At 40.8% G+C, this 18,975-nt stretch overlaps 1 protein-coding gene across 1 annotated transcript in view; it reads left to right on the top strand.

The window, feature by feature from the left end:
• The first annotated feature begins 285 nt into the window (after positions 1–285).
• Positions 286–18,975, top strand: part of cntn3a.1 (contactin 3a, tandem duplicate 1) — a 55,205-nt gene continuing 36,515 nt past the window's right edge. The window contains exons 1-4 of the mRNA XM_073822878.1: positions 286–418; positions 518–620; positions 2,414–2,598; positions 5,364–5,503. Coding sequence (XP_073678979.1) covers positions 523–620; positions 2,414–2,598; positions 5,364–5,503 — 423 coding nt within the window. The 5' untranslated portion in view covers positions 286–418; positions 518–522. The remainder of the gene's footprint in view (positions 419–517; positions 621–2,413; positions 2,599–5,363; positions 5,504–18,975) is intronic.

Genomic DNA, 18,975 nt, shown 5'->3' with positions numbered 1-18,975 from the left:
TGAATTGATAGATAGATCTGATGGGTATAAGATGTTATTTAACCATTTTACAATTTATCATGTACAATGAAAGCCATGCTCAAGTTTGTGTGATTCTGTTTACTTACATCACTGGGTTTCTGAAAATGATTAGTATTAAATTCAATAAAAGATTTTGAAAACTTCGAAGCATGTGGTGCAGTACAGCTCGTCTCACCTTTTGTTTTTCCTACAGAGTTGACCTTTTCTTGGATCTTCAACGAATATCCCTCATTTGTGAAGCAAGACACGCGGCGCTTTGTGTCACAGAAAACAGGCAATCTGTACATTGCAAAAGTGGAGCCCTCAGACGTGGGAAACTATACCTGTGTCGTGACTAACACTGTGACCCAAAGCAGGGTGCAAGGACCTCCCACGCCACTCGTACTCCGCAGTGATGGTGATGGTCCTACTATGTGTATTCAGCTCACAAAAATGACTCATTTGTGGTTTTAAACTAGTTTTAATAGAAAATGGTCACTCTGTTTCTGTGTTTCAGGCATTATGGGAGAATATGAGCCAAAAATTGAGGTCCAGTTTCCAGAAGTTTTGGCAGTTGCCAAAGGGTTGACAGTCAAACTGGAGTGCTTCGCTTTGGGAAAGTAAATATAACAGTTGATATTTTCTATAAGAGCCTTCTTACACAATAACACATGCTAGCAGCTTACTGATATAGACACTGGGTTTCTTTTCCAGTGTATACTGTAGACCAGGGCTATTCAATTCAAGAGGTCCTCGCTGCAGGCTGTAGCGCGATGACGTAGATGGATCAGGTCCAATACGCACTGTATTAGTCCAGTACGTATTGGACCTGAAACAGCTACGTCATCGCGCTACAGGCTGAAGCGAGGACTGACTCATTCAATTGGCGGCCCACGGGCCCAATCCGGCCCGCCAATCATCTTCGTCCGGCCCGAGGGAGAAGTACGCGCAGGTGGCTTGAATTGTTTTTGCACTAATTAGTTTGTCACTAGGCGGCAACACTGGCCCGGGCCAGCCAAAAAAGAAAAGCAAGAGGGCCAAGAACAACAACGATCTACCGGAGACCGCAACATCAATAGACGGCATATTTGACAAGCGCTTGTAGGGCTCCAGACTGCGACCAAATGGTGCATTTTTTCTGCCGGTGCAACTAAATTTTGTGAGCGGTTGCACTGGCGCGACCACCGCGTTATTCAACTCATAAGCGCTGCTATTTCCGTTTCACATGAGAAACATAAAATGGCAAACGAAACGAAAGAGAAACCAAACGTTTATCAGCTCGGAGCGCAACGCAAACACACTTGTCCGAGCACAGAACAGCCTTTAATCAGGAACCAAAGTTAATTTCGTGACACTGTTACTGCACAGTGCTGCGAGATCCAGTGAGAAGTGTTTGAATTCGCACAGAATGAATTAAGGTTGCTGCGAGATCTAGTGAGAATCATTCAAATTCTGCTCAGAATTCTGTTATAAACAGTGCTGAGGTATGTCAGAAAACCAGAAGTAACGCCAACTTAAGCATAGTCGAATGCTATTACTGTATTCATTTCAGGGTTTGTACAACCTTTTGAGAGAAATTCAAGCAATTCAATGACTTTCAAGCATTTTGCACAACCATTTCTAGCACTTTAAAGCTCTTATAATCCAATTTGAATGTTATTTTGATGGCCAAAATATACTTTGTGGTAAACAAACACTTATGTAAAATTAAAAACATAAAAAAAAATTTAAACCTCAAATCACAATTAGAACCAGTATATGGCAATAATAATCTGTATAGTTTATGCATATACAATTTGTGGTTTATGTGAAGATTGTTGTAAAATCACCTAAATTAAAAGTTATATATTTCAGAGCCTATTAAATTGTGAAAATATTGGCTTTCAATTCCACTGTAATGTTGAACTGACATAATTAATATGTAAAACTGAGAGAAAATTCATTTAATAGAGACACTAGCAGTACTGATATCAATACTTCATTAATAATAGGCTACTTGGTAAAAAGATGCCATTAAACACATATTTAAAATATACTTTGTTGTTTCCGTAATTTGGAGGTTCAGTGTGAAATTATGACAATATGTATATATAAATATGTGATTAATCATGATTAATTACAGAAAAATGTGTTTTTTTTGTTTGTTTGTTTTTTAATTGATTGACAGACAGCACTAATGTTAACCTTTTATAGATGTAGGTGTTGGTAATATTAGTTCATTTTAGCGAATATGCATTTCAATTGAATTTTATAGCCCCCCCAAAGAGATCAGGACGGCCCCCACCCCCTTGGCCCCCATTCAAATTTTCAGTTCGATAATCTGGCCCTCAAATGAATCTAATTGAATAGCCCTGCTGTAGACTATTATTTGAAAGGAAGCATTTAAAAAATAAACTTTACCTTTTGCTTTCAGTCCAGTACCTGCTATCACCTGGAGAAGACCAGACGGAGTTCCTTTTCCCAGAAAAGTGGATGTTGGCAAATCCAGTGGCGTGCTGGAGATCCCTTATTTCCAACAGGAAGACGCAGGGCCGTATGAATGTACAGCTGAGAACTCCAGAGGCAAAAACACAGTGAAGGGGCGTCTCTCCTTTTACGGTAGGACAGAAATATTTCAGAGATTAAATAAATGTATTTTTCTCTTAAAGGAACAGTTCATCCAAATTTAAAAAGGATTTAAAGCTGTATGACATTTACAGTTGAGGTCAAAAGTTTACATACACCTTGCAGAATCTGCGAAATGGTAATTATTTTACCAAAATAAGATGGGTCATACAAAATGCATGTTATTTTTGATTATTAATACTGTGTTGTTACCTGTTTGTTTTGTTTTGTTTAGTGATAGTTGTTAATGAGTCCCTTGTTTGTCCTGAACAGTTAAACTGACCTTTGTTCTTCAGAAAAGCCTTTAGGCTTTTAGGCAAATTCTTTGGTTTTTCAGCATTTTTGTGTATTTGAACCCTTTCCAACAATGACTGTATGGTTTTGAGATCCATCTTTTCACACTGAGGACAACTGAGGGACTCTATGCAACTATTACAGAAGGTTCAAACACTCACTGATGCTTCGGAAGCAAAAAACGATGCATTAAGAGAATTTAAAGATCAGGGTAAATGTAACTTATTTTGTCTTCTGGGAAACATGTAAATATCTTCTGTAGTTTTGAAGAGCAGTATTCAATGAAAAAAAATGATATTTAGGCAAAATAAGCAAAATGCACACATCTTCATTCTATTCAAAAGTTTACACCCCCTAGCTCCTAATGCACCGTGTTTCCTTCTGGAGCATTAGTGAGTGTTTGAACCTTCTGTAATAGTTGCATTTGAGTCCCTCAGTTGTCCTTAGTGTAAAAGATGGATCTCTAAATCATACAGTCATTGTTGGAAAGGGTTCAAATGAACAATCAAAGAATTTGTAGGACCTAAAGGACTTTTCTGAAGAACAGCAGGCAGTTTAACTGTTCAGGACAAACAAGGGACTTATGAACAACTATCACTAAACAAAAAAAAACACAGCTAATTATTCAGATAACGACACCATATTAAGAATCAAGTGCATGTCAACTTTTGAACAGGGTCATTTTTATTTGATCTCTCTTATTTTGGTAAAATAATAACCATTTAGCATATTCTGGAAAGTGTATGAAAATTTTTACCTCAACTGTATCTTGCATGAAACACAAAAGGAGAGAAACTTAAGCCAGTACTATTTTAGTATCACTAATATACTATTAGCATTTTTGTTAAAATTTTGAATAAGATTTTGAATTTTTGGTGTTTTTTCATTTTATATCTTTGTGTTTTATTTTTATATTATTCAGTTTAAATGATAGCTTATTTCGGCCACATGATAAATGAGATAATTGCAACATTTCATGTCACAATTCTGAGTTGTTTTTTTTTTTATTTTTTCGTGAGAATTGCTAATAAAACTCAGAATAGCGAGAAAAAGTCTGAATTGTGAGTTATAATTGGAGAATTGCAATATGTGAGTTTACACCTCGCAATTCTGAGATTAATTTAAAGTCCAAATTGTGAAAAAAGTCAGAATTGTAAGATAAAAAGTCGTAATTACCTTTTATATATATATATATATATATATATATATATATATATATATATATATAAATAATATGTATATATGTATATGTATATGTATATATGTTTTTTTATCAAGTTGTAAGATGCAACTTTATTTTGTATCAACCAATTTGTGAGGTATAAACCTAGAATTGTAAGGAAAAAAATCTGAAATCCCCTTATTGTTATTAAATGTATTCATTTAAATAAAATAAAATTACAATTAAATGAGAAACACACACACACACACACACACACACCAAAAAAATACTAAAATTGTAACACCAACTTTCATTGTATTGAAAAAAGCACTTTCCATAATCAGACAAACACACAATCAATATGCAGCATTAAGCTTTTATGAATGCTTATATATTTCAGTTTATCACTGATCAATACTGTATGTTTAATTTATATCCCCATGATGTTTTATAACCAGGATGTCAGATTTTCATGATTATCCCTGTATGTTGTAATTATTTGTCATTGCAATTATTTGGCAGGTAAAAATCCATAATCTCCCATAGACTGTACTGTCCATCTATCACTGCCATTGGAGCTATGAAATAATCAATATAGGTCACTGTTGTTTATAACATAATGGCCCAAGTCAAAATTATGAGCTCCAGCAGTGTGACTGATACCTATAAAGCATGCTACTTTGTCCACGCTTGCACTACCCAGTGATTAATTCTCCTTTCTCTCTCATCTTAGAAGAAAAGTTAAGCCTATGCAAGTCACATTGACCTTCAGCAAAGCCACGAGAATCAATCTCATTTTAATATGTTTTCAAGCCATTTTTTAAAAAATCGTCTTAGCTTAAGTATAAATATGTAACCAAGGATAGAACTGTAAGATTTGCACTTTTTCTAGCAGCTTTTTCTGTTGTAATGTGTGCATGTGTTGGTCCTCAAAGCAATATAAATATTAAAGCAATAAACCAAAGACAGGCTAAAGATCCATAAAATTTAGCGAGAGCTGTGTGCAGCAATCTCCCCAGCTCAGTGTGAATGCGGTTTACTAAATGTCCCTGTAAATTATTCATACAGTATTATGCTTTTTTCCTCATACTAATGCCATGTTGATTGATTAATAACTGGATTTGTTCATTAATTGGCTCATAAACTGCTTGGTTGGTTTACTGATTCCTAACAGGGACTAATCAATAACCTGCTCTAAGTGTGTCTGGGATTCAGGGAGCTGTTGAAAATTCATTTTTATCAGCTGCGCTTTGTGAGGTGTTGATATCTCGCTGTGTGTTGTGTGTTTATTGATGGATCTCAGCACCCCCTCATTTGGTGGAGAAGCCTCAGGATGTGCAGAAAGCTATTGATGAATCTCTGCTGTGGGAGTGTAAGGCGAGCGCCAAGCCTAAACCATCGTACAGGTGGCTGAAGAACGGAGAGCTGCTCGAGTCCTTTGAGGTGGGTGATAAAGTTTACTTGTTCATTAGTTCAAATTAGCAGATTTATGAAGTATGGAAGGAAATTGAAATCTAAATCTCAACCTTATTGAACATTAAACACTATCAAGTCTTCATCCTTCTCAATAACACAAAAAATTAGGCATAATTTCAGCAGTTTTTCTTCTCCCGATTAAGTCTCATGCAAAGCATGCTGGGAGCTACAGTTTTAATTATGTCAAGATCAACATCAAAAATAAGTTTTGAGTTCTTGAAAAGAAATCCAGAAGAGAAACGGAATGTCGTTTAAATCATAAATAGAGTAAATTTTAAACTTTTTTTAGTGTATGCTTAGTATGTTTTCTTTAGACAAAAGTCAAACTATTATATAATGTACGTCAATATAAAACTTAATTTCACCATAAACAAAAGCTAAATTAGCTATAATATGAAAATTTTCACTTTAGATAAAACTGGCGACATTTAGTTAGCTTTTCATTTTTTTTAATGTTTTGTCACTTTTATTTATGTACTTGTTTATACTTCAAATATGCAGTTTGTTAATAAAGATAATACGATTTTAAAATTTGCTTTAACGTTTTTAGATATGTGAGTGCCTGGGCTGCTCAGAGCTCATGAACCCATCGAGAGCAACCTTAAATCAGCTAGTTCTTCTGGAATTTGGTACTGGCTCTGATGTCTCTATAGTGGTTAAACATGAGATATAATTTGTTTTGAGTAAATCTAACAGGCAGTTTTTGGTTATATTTTATATAACTTTAATGCTTTATATCAGAGCGCTGCCTGTGTACTTTTCAATGAATTGACTAGAAACTTTTATAATGGCTGTTGTTGCTGTCTAATAAATATTACGTAAGGAATAATTGAAGACGGGCCATTGAATTCTTAGAAAATAATCGGGTGTGCATTATTTTCGTAGAATTCAATGGACTGAAGTCAATTATTCTGCTTATACTATGGTTACCATACCTCAAGACATCGATCAGATGATATATTTTGAGACGTTCGCCCGATTTTTGTCCTTAAAATGCTATTGTAAGTAGGATCAATTTCTTATGCAGCTCATCCAACCCTTCATTCCAAACGTCATTTTAGACGTAGTAACGACACTTGAGCTGTTGATAGCAAACTAATGCAGTTAATAATGAAGTTTGGACAGAACGACAGACAGACAGGCAGACAGACAGAACGAGAGAGGGAGAGAAAGATTAAGCTCGTAAATTAACTCTTTCAAGTCTGTGCATCTCTTAAAAGTGATTGGCAGTATCGTCTCTACTAATAGTGAAACTTAAGGTTAATTATCTTCAAGACCACTCTGTTGTTACCTCGCTTGTGAGAAATGTCATGTAGTTTTTAAGCTGTTAATCATCAGAGCAGCACTAACAACATTAGTGTGTATGCTAATGTGTGTGCAAACTGTATGTGTGTGTGTCTGTGAGGGAGAGAGAGTGGGAGAAATAGAGTATGTGCTTTCCGTACATAATAAAACATAATATTGCGTAATATCTTTTTTTCTAAGTAAGTCAGCAGTAAAGACTTATTTTGTTACTGAAATTCGTAAACAAGGAAGTTATTTTTACTTTCAACAACACCCTGTAGGACGCTGCTAACAAATGCACTGAGCAGTGCTGTCTTTGGAAATCACTCTTAACAAATGAAAGGATAGTACGATAAAGATACCGCTTTCAAACTAATGTTTTATTGTGAATATGAGATTGAGTTGAAGAATGAATGCTGTATCAGATGCAGGTATCACACTCGCTCAGTCAATCCCTTCATTACTAGTTCTAAAGTGACATTTTCGAATCAGTAACGGAGGCTTGAGCTCAGCTGTTAAACTGTGAACTTGAGATTTAAACTTGTGGCGGTAGGAAATAGTTCTGCACAAAAGAGGGTTTTTAAAGACACTCCATAGGTATTTAAACACTTGGGCTGTTAAACTGTTGTATAAATGCAATATCACACTCGTAGCGGTGCAATATGGCTGTATATCAGCACGGCTGTGATTTGGCCATAGCGGCCTTATGCCATAGGTAATCACAAGGTGCCGATATACAGCCATAAAAACTGTTGAGGTACATAAAGGCAACATCACGTGTACAACAGTTCTAAGTCACAATGACTTTATATTGCCTTTCTAGTATCATGTTTATTTTTAGGATTCTGTGTGTTTTTCCTCAGCTCTGGTTTAGGTTTGTCTCAGTTTTTGTAAGGAGAGAGTAGTTCTGTGCTGTATAAGTGTCATGTACAACAGAGCTTGTTTCATCACTTGGAGAGATAGTGAACACGATCTCAGCGTGTGAGGCTGCACTCTTAATGAGCTGAGGTGTTACCATTTTGTAAATGTCACCATCGGCTACCTCAGCATTTGATCAATCTCCAGACCAAAGGTCACCCATGTAGTTAGAGGGATAGAAGAAGAGTGCTGTTTGTTATTTGATGATTACAGTGAACATAAAAAGTCTTTTTCCTATACTATCCACCATCACCTATGTGCAGTGTTCAGAGCACAGAAGCACCATATGGTCACAGAGAGTAACCCTAAGTATTAGTGCAATTTAATTCTATTTTTCAGTATTTCTATTTAGTAATAAGCTATTTTTTCAGCAGTGGTACAGCATGACAGAAATATATCACAATGTATTCCACATAAGTGAGCTGAGGCAGTAATCATATATGCCCTTCTAGATTTTCATCTCTCTCTCTCAAGTAGCACTGAAAAAATCTGATTTATTGTAGTAAATCGGTTTGTATAGATGGTTCATTTCAGTTTGTTAATTTGATTTGTTTGGGTTAGGATCAGGTATTTCTAACTAGCGCAAACAATTGTTGTCGCTTAATAATTTATTAGCATTTGTCTTTGCATTTTTTTGATTAGAAATTAGGCATTATTTCAGTTAGCTGTATGTAGTATTAAAGTTTTTTGTTTGCAAGATACTGTGATTTTTGTTTAATCTTAAACCGTCTGTGTTTTGTTTGTTTGTTTGTTTTGTTTTATTTTGTTGTTTATGTTTTGTTTCAGTTTTTATTTCAGCTTTGTTTTGTTTTAGTTGTTTTGTTGCAGTTTTTCTTTATTGCAGTTTTGTTTAGTTTTGTTTACAGTTTTGTTTTGTGTTGTTGCAGTTTTTTGTATTTGATTGCAGTTTTGTTTTGTTGCAGTTTTGAGTTTTTTATTATTGCAGTTTTTGTATTTTATTGCAGTTTTGTTTTGTTTACAGTTTTGTTTTGTTGCAGTTTTGAGTTTTGTTTCATTGTCATTTTGTTTACAGTTTTGTTGCAGTTTAGTTTTGTGTTGTTGCAGTTTTTTGTATTTTATTGCAGTTTTGTTTTGTTTACAGTTTTGTTTTGATGCAGTTTTGTTGCAGTTATAGTTCCCTTCCGGAGGGAACTCTACGCTGCGTCCTGGTGGACACTATGGGAACTGCCTTCAGCATGACCGGTTCTGAAACAAGCTATAGAACGACAGTGAACTTGACACTGGCCGGCGCCCACCTGTGACGTCATCAACGGGCGCCTGCTAGTATAAAAGCAGGTGCCTGAGAGCACAACACCATCTTTTTGTCTTCAGAGTCCTCCGTTCTAGCGAGTGAGTACAGCGATGCCTAGAGGAAAACTGTTTAGGAAGTGTGTGGATCCGTGTCAGAGAAATCTGACACCTGATGACGCACACGACCTCTGTGTGATGTGTTTGGGTGAAGAGCACGCGCGCTCTGTTCTAGAAGGAACGGAGTGCGTTCATTGTGAGAGTTTCACTATGAAGAAACTCCGTTCTCGTTTGTCCCTTTTCTCGAGGGAATTGGGACATCCATCCGCCCCACGCGGCTCTGGTCCCGCGGCAGCCGAGGCTGCCCGGCGGCTGAGATCGTGGGGATCACAGGTGGAGCTGGCTGACGAGTTTGAGAGAGGGATTAATCTCTCGCGCCCGTCAGCCAGAGACGAGGACGCGCTGCTAGCGGAAGATGTGCTGTCTCTCACATCTTCCGATCCTGCAGCGAGTGCTCTTTTGGCTTCAAGCCAGGGCGAGCAGAAGGCTGAAATGGAACAAGATGAGCTCTCTGAGTCCATGCAGCCTCCCTGCCCCGCATATGAAGAGTTGATGTCTGTTATGGACCGCGCGGCTACCCGTTTAGACCTTCAGTGGAAGCCCGCCGGGGAAGAGGCCGCCCTGGGTAGACTGGACGAGCGGTTTCTTCCCGGCCATAACAAGCCAACTCCCGTGAGCCTCCCATTCCTTCCTGATCTACATAAAGAGATCGAGAGGGCATGGGACAGGCCATATTCAGCCCGCATTCACAGGCATCAGCATGTTAACTATGCTGATGTCGAGGGAATGCTGGAGCGCGGATATGCGTCGTTGCCTCCCATTGAGCAGACGTTTGCGAACTATCTCTCAGCGGGAGGGACATCGACCCTGAAGGCTCCGACCCTGCCATCCAAGCCGTTGAAAGAAACATCTCGGCTGAACGGCAGGGCATATGCGGCAGCGGGTCAGGCTGGTGCTGCTCTGCACACGGTGGCAGTGTTGCAGGCGTACCAGGCTGATCTGCTAAAAGATCTGGACCGTGGTCTGGGGCTTTCCCCGGAGGAGGTGGCTGAGCTGCGCCGCACCACAGACTTCTCTCTGAGGGCCACCAAGCAGACATTGACCGCGGTGGGCAGGTCCATGTCGGCGATGGTGGCCACGGAGAGACATCTGTGGGTGAACCTGGCGGACATCGGGGAGAAAGAGAAACGCTTTCTCCTCGATGCGCCGGTTTCGCCATCTGAGTTGTTCGGCACATCCGTCGAGTCGGTGGTCGAGAGATTCAGAGAGGCGAAGGCGCGCTCGGCGGCTTTTAAGTCATGCATTCCTCGCCGGTTCACGCCTCCACCTGAACACCGGGGAAAACCAGGCCCGTCCTGGTCCAAGGGCCAGAGGCGAGGCCAGGTTGCCAGTGTGGCCACTCGGGGCCCTCCCCCCGGGAGGAGTCGGTCCCAGAGGAGGCGTGATGCGCGGCATAGGAGAGGGGATCTAAGGGAGACGATCCAGCGCAGGCGTGGCGGCAGGCCTGGATCGGGTACCTAGAGTCTCCTCTCCGGTTCCCCTCACGTCCGTTCGGCTACCTGCCCCTCCTTTTTCCCCCTCACCAAAGACTCTGGGGCTGGGCCGATGATGAGATTGATACTCAATCTGATGGCCCGGTATGTGAACAGTAAAGACACTTTAATAAAATATTCAAATGTGTATGTGCATGTTTTCTTTGTCTACCAGCTCCGCTTGGGTGACTGTTATTGCAGTTTTCGAGCTCCTCTTGAGTTCTACTGCCACCAAGTGCCGAGTGTAGCCAGGTCTCCCCTCGTTTTATAAAAGAAAACAGTGTGTAGAGACCTCCACTCGTAGAAATCCCCTCCTGGGTTAAGCGTTGTCAGGTTTAAAACCTCCGCTAGAGTAAGCTTGGTATAGACATGATCCAACATACATATACACATGGGAATATGTAATAAAAACCCTCTTGAGCGTTGTAAAGCTGCTTCAAGCGAAAAAAAAAATCGCTCTTCTGAAGCCTCCGCTCGCTTAAACCCTGCTAAGAGTAATACTCTTTTTGCACGAGTGTAGTCAGGTCCCTTCCCTGTGGATATTCATATACACACATGTGAGACCTCCACTCCTAGGAGTTTATGTGGTAGGGTGAACAGAGCGTCGTCAGGCTCCCTCTCTGAGAGAGAGATGTTTTACTGAAGCCTCCGCTCTCTTTAAAAAGCCCCGCTTTTAAGTAGAAATCTTACATATTTGGCTGTTAGGCCCCATTCTGGGCCTCGCTAAATTATCTTCTGGTATTGTGCTAAAACCCAATCTGCCAGAATTGAGTGTAGCAGGCTTTTTCCCTAAAAAGGATGTTTTTAGAAAGCCTCCTCTCTGTGAAGTCCTACTGACGTGTGGACTCGTATAAAGATAATACTTCTTAGCGTTGAATGTAGCCAGGTCATTTTTTTAGACCTCCATTCATGAGAGCTTTTATTGGTTTGAGTGTCGCCAGGCTCCCTCTGTTTGAGGTATTTCTGTTTAAGCCTCCACTCTCCAGAAATACAGGCCGAAACACAATAATGCAGCTCTACTTTTTAGTATATGAGCCCTTTTCGTGGACCTGTCACTTCAAGTGTTGAGTGTAGTTAGGCCTCCCTTCCTCGAGAGGGTGTTCATACCAAGGCCTCCACTCGGTAGAGCTTCCTCAGCTGAGCGTCGTCAGGCTTTGTTGCGCTCGAGAGAGTCTGTAACCATTAAAGCCTCCCCTCGCTGAAAGCTCTGCTTCCGGGTTTGCTATCGCCCAGGAATAATATTGGTGTCTTCCTCGCTACGCTTAGAGCACCTCCTCAAATCCACGTTAGTGGTGATTACTCACGCGAGTCGTTTTGAGCATTCCTTAAAATCCACTTGAGTGGTAAGTGCACTACTTAGGCACTTCATTAAATCCATACTTATGGTAAAGTTCCCTCCCATAAAGGCAGGGTCCTTTTCTGAAATCCTATACGGTGTGGACCACGCAGGGGAATCCTCCATGCCCATCTTCGAGTTGGTTCCAAAACCCTAAGTTTTTTCAACTCCACTGATAAGCACAGTGTAATAGGTCTCCTCTCTGTCACAGCTACAGTACTGAGACCTTCACTCTCACAGTTATAGCAGCTGGCAGGCCCATGGGTGCCTTGCTGACTATTTTTTGGGGGGGAGTGCTGTCTTCCACTCACCAAAAAACTAGTGTTGCAGGCTTCTCTCTCTAGAGATGCAGTCTCGGAGCCTCCACTACACAGAGCTATGAGATAAATGCTATTTTGCATTGTTAGCTCTACTGTGAGTATTTGCCATTTCTTTGAGCGTCGAGTGTAGTCAGGCCTCCCCTTGCTTAGAGCGTTCACTTTGAGGCCTCCACTCTGAAGAGTTTCCCTAAGGGGAGCGTCGTAGGCCTCCTCTCACTTTAGAGAGTCTTTCTGCTGAAGCCTCCCCTCTCCAGAAGCTCCGCTTTCAGGCTTTGCTATCGCCTAGAGACTGCAATCTGGTGATCCTCTCGCTATGCTCTGGGCACCTATTCAAAACCACATCTGTGGCGTTTACTCACGCAAGTCCTTGAGCACTCCTTAAAATCCACATGAGTGGTAAATGCGTTTTATGCATTTTTCTCAAATCCACATTGGTGGTAAAGGTCTCCCCCAACTGGCGGGTCCTTTTCTAAATCCTTTACGGTGTGGGCCACGCAGGTAAACCTCCGTTTCCATCTTCTGAGTTGGTTTTTTGCAAAAACCTTTTTTAGTTTTTCCAACTCCAATCCAGATAGCACTGCTAGCAGGATTGAGTGTTGACGCCTCCTCTGGCCTCCACTCTCCAGAAGAGCTCCACGTAGGTAATTCTGTCGCACAGGCTAGTCAGCCTCGCGGATTACCTTCAGGGTTGGAGTGTAGATAGGTCATGAGACCTCCACTCTCAGAGTTCTTCTTTGCTAAGCACGGAAGTGTGTCAGGCTTCCTCTCTTGAAAGCCTCCACTCTCCAGACTCCACTCAGGTAGTACTGCCGCATAGGCTATTCAGCCTCGCTGAGCACCTGCAGTGTTGAAGTGTAGTTAGGTCATGGGACCTCCACTCTTAGAGTATTTTTCTGCCCACAGAATATTGCCACCAGACTCCACTTAGGTACTGTCGCATAGGCTACTCAGCCTCGCTGATTACCATCAGTGTTGAAGTGTAGTTAGGTCATCAGACCTCCACTCTTAGAGTCTTTCTCCAATGAAGTGTTGTTAGGCTTCTTCTCCGAAGCCTCCACTCTCTAGACTCCACTCAGGTACTGTCGCATAGGCTATTCAGCCTCGCTGATTACCGTTAGTGTTGAAGTGTAGTTAGGTCATGAGACCTCCACTCTTAGAGTCCTTCGTTGCCTCCAGAGATTTCACTAGAAGTAGGTAGTCCGACTGCACAGGCTATTCAGCCTCGCGGACTACCTCTAGTATTGGGTGTAGATAGGTCACAGACCTCCACCCTTAGAGTTGTCCTCTGCTGGGTGCAGAGTGGTACCAGGCTTCTTTTTACCAAAGCCGCCACTCCGCAGAAACTCCACTCAGGTAGTTCTGCTGCACAGGCTATTCAGCCTCACTGACTACCCTCAGTGTTGAAGTGTAGATGGGTCACGAGACCCCCACTCTTAGAGTTTTCCTTTGCAAGACACAGAGTGCTTTTTTGCTTCCTTTGAAGCAGTCACTCCTCAGAAACTCCATGTAGGTAGTTCTGCTGCACAGGCTACTCAGCCTCACTGACTACCTCCAGGTTTTGAGTGTAGAGGTGTCACGGCACCTTCATTCTTAGAGTTGCTCTCTGGAAGGCACAGAGTGTTGCCAGGCTTCCTTTCGTTGAAGCCTTCACTCCTCAGAAAATCTCCACTTAGACAGGTCTGCTGCACAGGCTATTCAGCCTCACAGACCATCGTCAGTGTCAAGTGTAGTTAGGTCATGAGACCTCCACTCTGAAGATTCCCTCTGAGCAGAAACTCCACTCGGGTAGTTCTGTTGCACAGGCTATTCAGCCTCACTGAATACCCCCAGTGTCGAGTATAGCACCTATACCTGTTAGCACTGAATGTTGTCAGGTCCCTAGAGCAGACATTCGCTCTGCTGAGACCTCCATTCCCTAAAACTCCGCCCATTACGAAACAGGGCGTTTATGAGCTCCATCACTTAGGGAGCTAAGTGTAGTAGGCTCCCTCTAGGCCTCCACGCTTGAGAGTTACGTGCGCAGGTAGCCGAGCTAGCCGTGACAGGTCAGGCTGGGCCCCAGCGACTCTCGCTGAAGCAGGGGTGATGTTCCTTCTTGACTCCTCGTTCAGTCAGTTTGATCACTTATCCCTCGGCATGGCAGCGTTGGTATAAACGTTCCCATAGTGTCCACCAGGACGCAGCGTAGAGTTCCCTCTGGAAGGGAAAGTCTAGGTTACGTATGTAACCCCTGTTCCCTGAGGACAGGGAACGAGACGCTGCGTCTCGGGGCCATGCCTCGGGCCCTACACATACCTCCGTCCGACAAAACGATGGTGTTGTGCTCTCAGGCACCTGCTTTTATACTAGCAGGCGCCCGTTGATGACGTCACAGGCTGGCGCCGGCCAGTGTCAAGTTCACTGTCGTTGTTCTATAGCTTGTTTCAGAACCGGTCATGCTGAAGGCAGTTCCCATAGTGTCCACCAGGACGCAGCGTCTCGTTCCCTGTCCTCAGGGAACAGGGGTTACATACGTAACCTAGACGTTTTGTGTTTTATTGCAGTTTTTTTCATTTCAGATTTGTTTGCAGTTTTATTTTGTTTTGTTGCAGTTCTTGGTTTTTGTGTGATTTGTTGTTTTGTTTTGTTTTAGTTTGGTTGTTTTTGTTTTGTTTCAGTTGTTTTGTTACAGTTTGTGTTGTTTCAGTCAGTTTGTTGCAGTTTTGTTTTGTTGCTGTTTTGCGTTTTATCACGGTTCTGTTTTATTGCAGTTTAGTTTTGTTGCAGTTTTGTTTTATTGCAGTCTTGTTTTGATGCAGTTTAAGCTAAAGAAGCAACATTTATGATACCACTGTTGTCAGAGTTTATGGCTCATTTGAAATATATTCTAAATATCTTAAAACAGTTGTGGAGACTTTTTGCCCATTAAAGTAAGTTGCACCTGTATGTTTACTGCCTGCATTGAAAACAGCTACCCTGGGTGTTACCAAGACTGCTGCTGAGTGAAATAACTTGCCTTAAAGGCACTTTAGTTGTACTGAACTTCAACACAGCTGTGATTTGCCTGTGGGCATGAGGCCACAGGCTGAACAGACACTTCAGACAAAATAAAATAAAGTTTTTTTTTTTTGTTTTTTTTTTTTGGCTCCACCAACAAAATAGTGCACTCACAATATTGCAAACAATAGATCTGAACGAGTATGCAAATGACACAAACAGAGAAATGTCCAATGCTATTATCAGCAATGCCATTCTTATTCAATCAAATGAGTGCACTAAAACTATTGTATAATCTATATTTATTTTATGTATTTTAGTTATATATTTAAAAGTTTGCAGTTCTTACTTGTACTACACCAAATCATCCTCTGCTTGTGTAAATGTTTACCTCAGCAACAATATCACACATGCCAAGCCAATACCCATAATGTTGGGGCAATCTTTGCGATGTCTATTCAGGTGGGCAACTTAATCAGTCTGGTGCAGCACAGCCCACTCAAACGGCGCTCTCCCGTCGAGGGCAAAAGTGCTGATTTCAGTGGAATGTCACCCCTAATTAATTACCCCTATAAAGCTGATTTATGCCACCATTTGTCTTTGCTGCTAGAGGCTGTACTGATCTTCTCTAGTTTACTCCAGTCAACACGCCACACATATGAAGCGGTCTGTTTGTGATATCAGTTAGATTGTGATGCTCCATGTCAGGGCAGATGACGTGGCCAGAGAGTTACACCATTTTTCAGCTGCACTGAAACAATGAAATTCAAGTGGCATAAAGCTAATGCCATCAGACTCTGAAGTGCCTGCATGCAGAGAGCGAGTGCAGATATCTGAGCCCTTTAAATCTCAGTTCATTCAACCTGAATGCACCATTCAAATTTTTCACACTCAAGTGAGCGCAATGGCAGCATAACAGGGGCTTTACGAGTAAGTGTTTGGCCAGGATAAAAAAAAATTATAGATCGCCCATCAGCAGCAATCCACTGCTACTGTGGGATTAGATTCATCCTCCGTTCTGCTCCCTTCACATCTGTCATTTTATTATTTTATAGCAGCCACTTTCCTTGAATATGGTATACTTTGGTGGGGCCCCATTTCTTTCATTTTTTATGGTCACAAATCCTGTGTTTTGTTGTTGTGACCATTTTATCTAAGATAAAATGTTGTCTAGCATTATCTAACAAGTAGCACTGAGAACGTCTCAGGTTACGTATGTAACCATGGTTCCCTGAGAAGGGAGAGACACTGCATCCTCTAGAGGGCGCTATTGGCGTTCCCCAATAGCGCCCTCTAGAGCAGTGGTTCTCAAACTTTTTACAGTGGTGTACCCCCTGGGGCATTTAACATTCTTCCGAGTACCCCCACAGTATTTAAGGGATAAAATTTCCCCCTTTAATTTGATTTACACATGAATTTTTACTTTTTATAAAGGCATCTTTTATGTCATATTCTTAACATTCCATTATGTGTATTATTAATATGTGATCCTGGAGCACAAAACCAGTCTTAAGTAGCATGGATATATTTGTAGCAGTGGCCAAAAATACATTATATGGGTCAAAATTATAGATTTTTCTTTTGTGCCAAAAATCATTAGGATATTAAGTAAAGATCATGTTCCATTAATGTATTTTGTAAATTTCCTGTGAATATATCAAAACTTTATTTTATTAATAATTATATGCATTGCTAATAACTTAATTGTTTAACTTTAAAGGTGGTTTTCTAAATATTTAGATTTTTTTTTTCACCCTCAGATTCCAGATTTTCAAATAGTTGTATCTCAGCCAAATATTGTCCTATCCTTACAAACCATACATCAATGGAAATGGTGGAATACACCATTTCAGACTATGTATAAATCTCAATTTAAAAAAATACCCTTATGACTGGTTTTGTGGTCCAAGGTCACAAAAATATAATACAATAAATAAAAATTAAGTGATTCGATTTATAACTAATATCGCCAGTAGGTGGCGGCAGTCACTATCTTAATGAGTGAGGCATCGCGTATTTCATTCATTCAGTAAGGAAGCAAACGGCTGTAGTTCACTGACTCTCCGAATCGTTCAAAGCTGCAGATTTCTTCATTAACACCGCGGTTGCTTGGAGACACACACCAGTTCTGTTGCGGATTTCGTTGCAACCAGTGGTGTAGTGGTGCCTGAAGAAGTGGGTATACACTTCATTCACCTGCTTCTTTTTATTTGTAAGGTATTGTTTTCGTTATATACTGTTTTAAATCAGTAAATCAATAATAATTATAACTTTACCATTACTTTACTTTGCGCGCCCTTCCTGACATGCTGTCGCGTTTGATCAGGCTGGGGTGCGAGAGACGGAGCTAGCGTGGGCGCAATTGCCAAACATATTTAAAGCAAGCCGCGCCACGGTCCTGACTGCATCATCACTGTCTTTACTGAGTGTTTTTAGCAACTATTTGCATTTATTCACATATGACTGAATGTGGTGGACTGTCCTGATTTTGGCTAATGCATCAGAAGATTGAAGTGGATATGCGCAAAGCCGCCTGATAAAGAAGTGGGTACTCCACTACACCACTGGTTGCAACTATTGATTTGTTGAAAAATAAAACAAACAATATTGACAATATTGTGTTTAAAATGTAGGCAACGTTTAAAATGTAAAATGCTCACTTAATGTTACCTTTTTGTTGAACTGTTATATAAAATCAACAATTGCAATTGTTTGGATATTCAGAGAAAACGGCGTTCTTGCTCGTATTTTAAACATGAAAAATAACTCGCACAGGGCATGTTTCTGTATTGAAGAGAGTTTCTTAAATCGATCTTTATGTACAGTCTGTCAATATTTGTTCTTTGCTATTAAGTGCTACAAATATACTTTAAAGACACAATGAACAGCAGCGTGATTTTCTAAAGCAACATACTCTGGTATCCTATTATACGCACGCTGCTGGTGTGGATACAGTCAGTTTTGAGCGCAAGAGATGAGGTAATTTGATTTCGTTTGATTGTTTATGGCACTCCCATGTTCCTGTTTGATAATAAAAGCGGCATTTTGCTTGTCAGAACTATATGCTCGGTTTTAATGTTACTTTAAATTGGGGTAGAATTAAATTAATGACAAAGCTCAGCATTTTGTTCGCATACCCCTTTCCGTCACCTCACGTACCCCTAGGGGTACGCGTACCCCTGTTTGAGAACCACTGCTCTAGAGGACGCAGTGAGAGTTCCCTCGGAAGGGAACGTCTCAGGTTACTTATGTAAAAATGGTTCCCTGAGAAGGGAACGAGACACTGCATTCTCTAGAGGGCGCTATCGGGGAACGCCAATAGCGCCCTCTAGAGGACGCAGTGAGAGTTCCCTCGGAAGGGAAGTGTGATTCATTCTAGTAAGTCAACTTGTATACATGGTTCATTTCCAGTAGCTCAGTAGTGTTGCTAAGAGTCCATGCAATGCATTTTACATAGCCTTTATACTTTACTTTACTTTATTGTCCTTAAAGGCAGTTCTTTATGTTGGCAGCAGAATACATACACATACAGCAACAGAATACACATGAAACACACATTTATAATAAGTAATTTAAAAACATGATTGGAGCAGGTATAAAGGAATTCTTATACCTATTTGATTTGCACAAAGGGGCCTTAAATCTCCGGCCAGATGGAAGTAGTTGAAATTCGGTACACACTGGCCCTTCCCAGTCACCTTATGCTTATAAATTTGTGTTATAGTCCATATCTTGCTGCACATTTTAATTCTTGTTCAACTTACT

The sequence above is a fragment of the Garra rufa genome, chromosome 18 (genome assembly GCF_049309525.1).
Source record: "Garra rufa chromosome 18, GarRuf1.0, whole genome shotgun sequence".
In the NCBI taxonomy this organism is placed as follows: Eukaryota; Metazoa; Chordata; class Actinopteri; order Cypriniformes; family Cyprinidae; genus Garra; species Garra rufa.
Note: the sequence above shows the minus strand (reverse complement) of the source record. Positions and strands in the feature narration are given on the sequence as shown.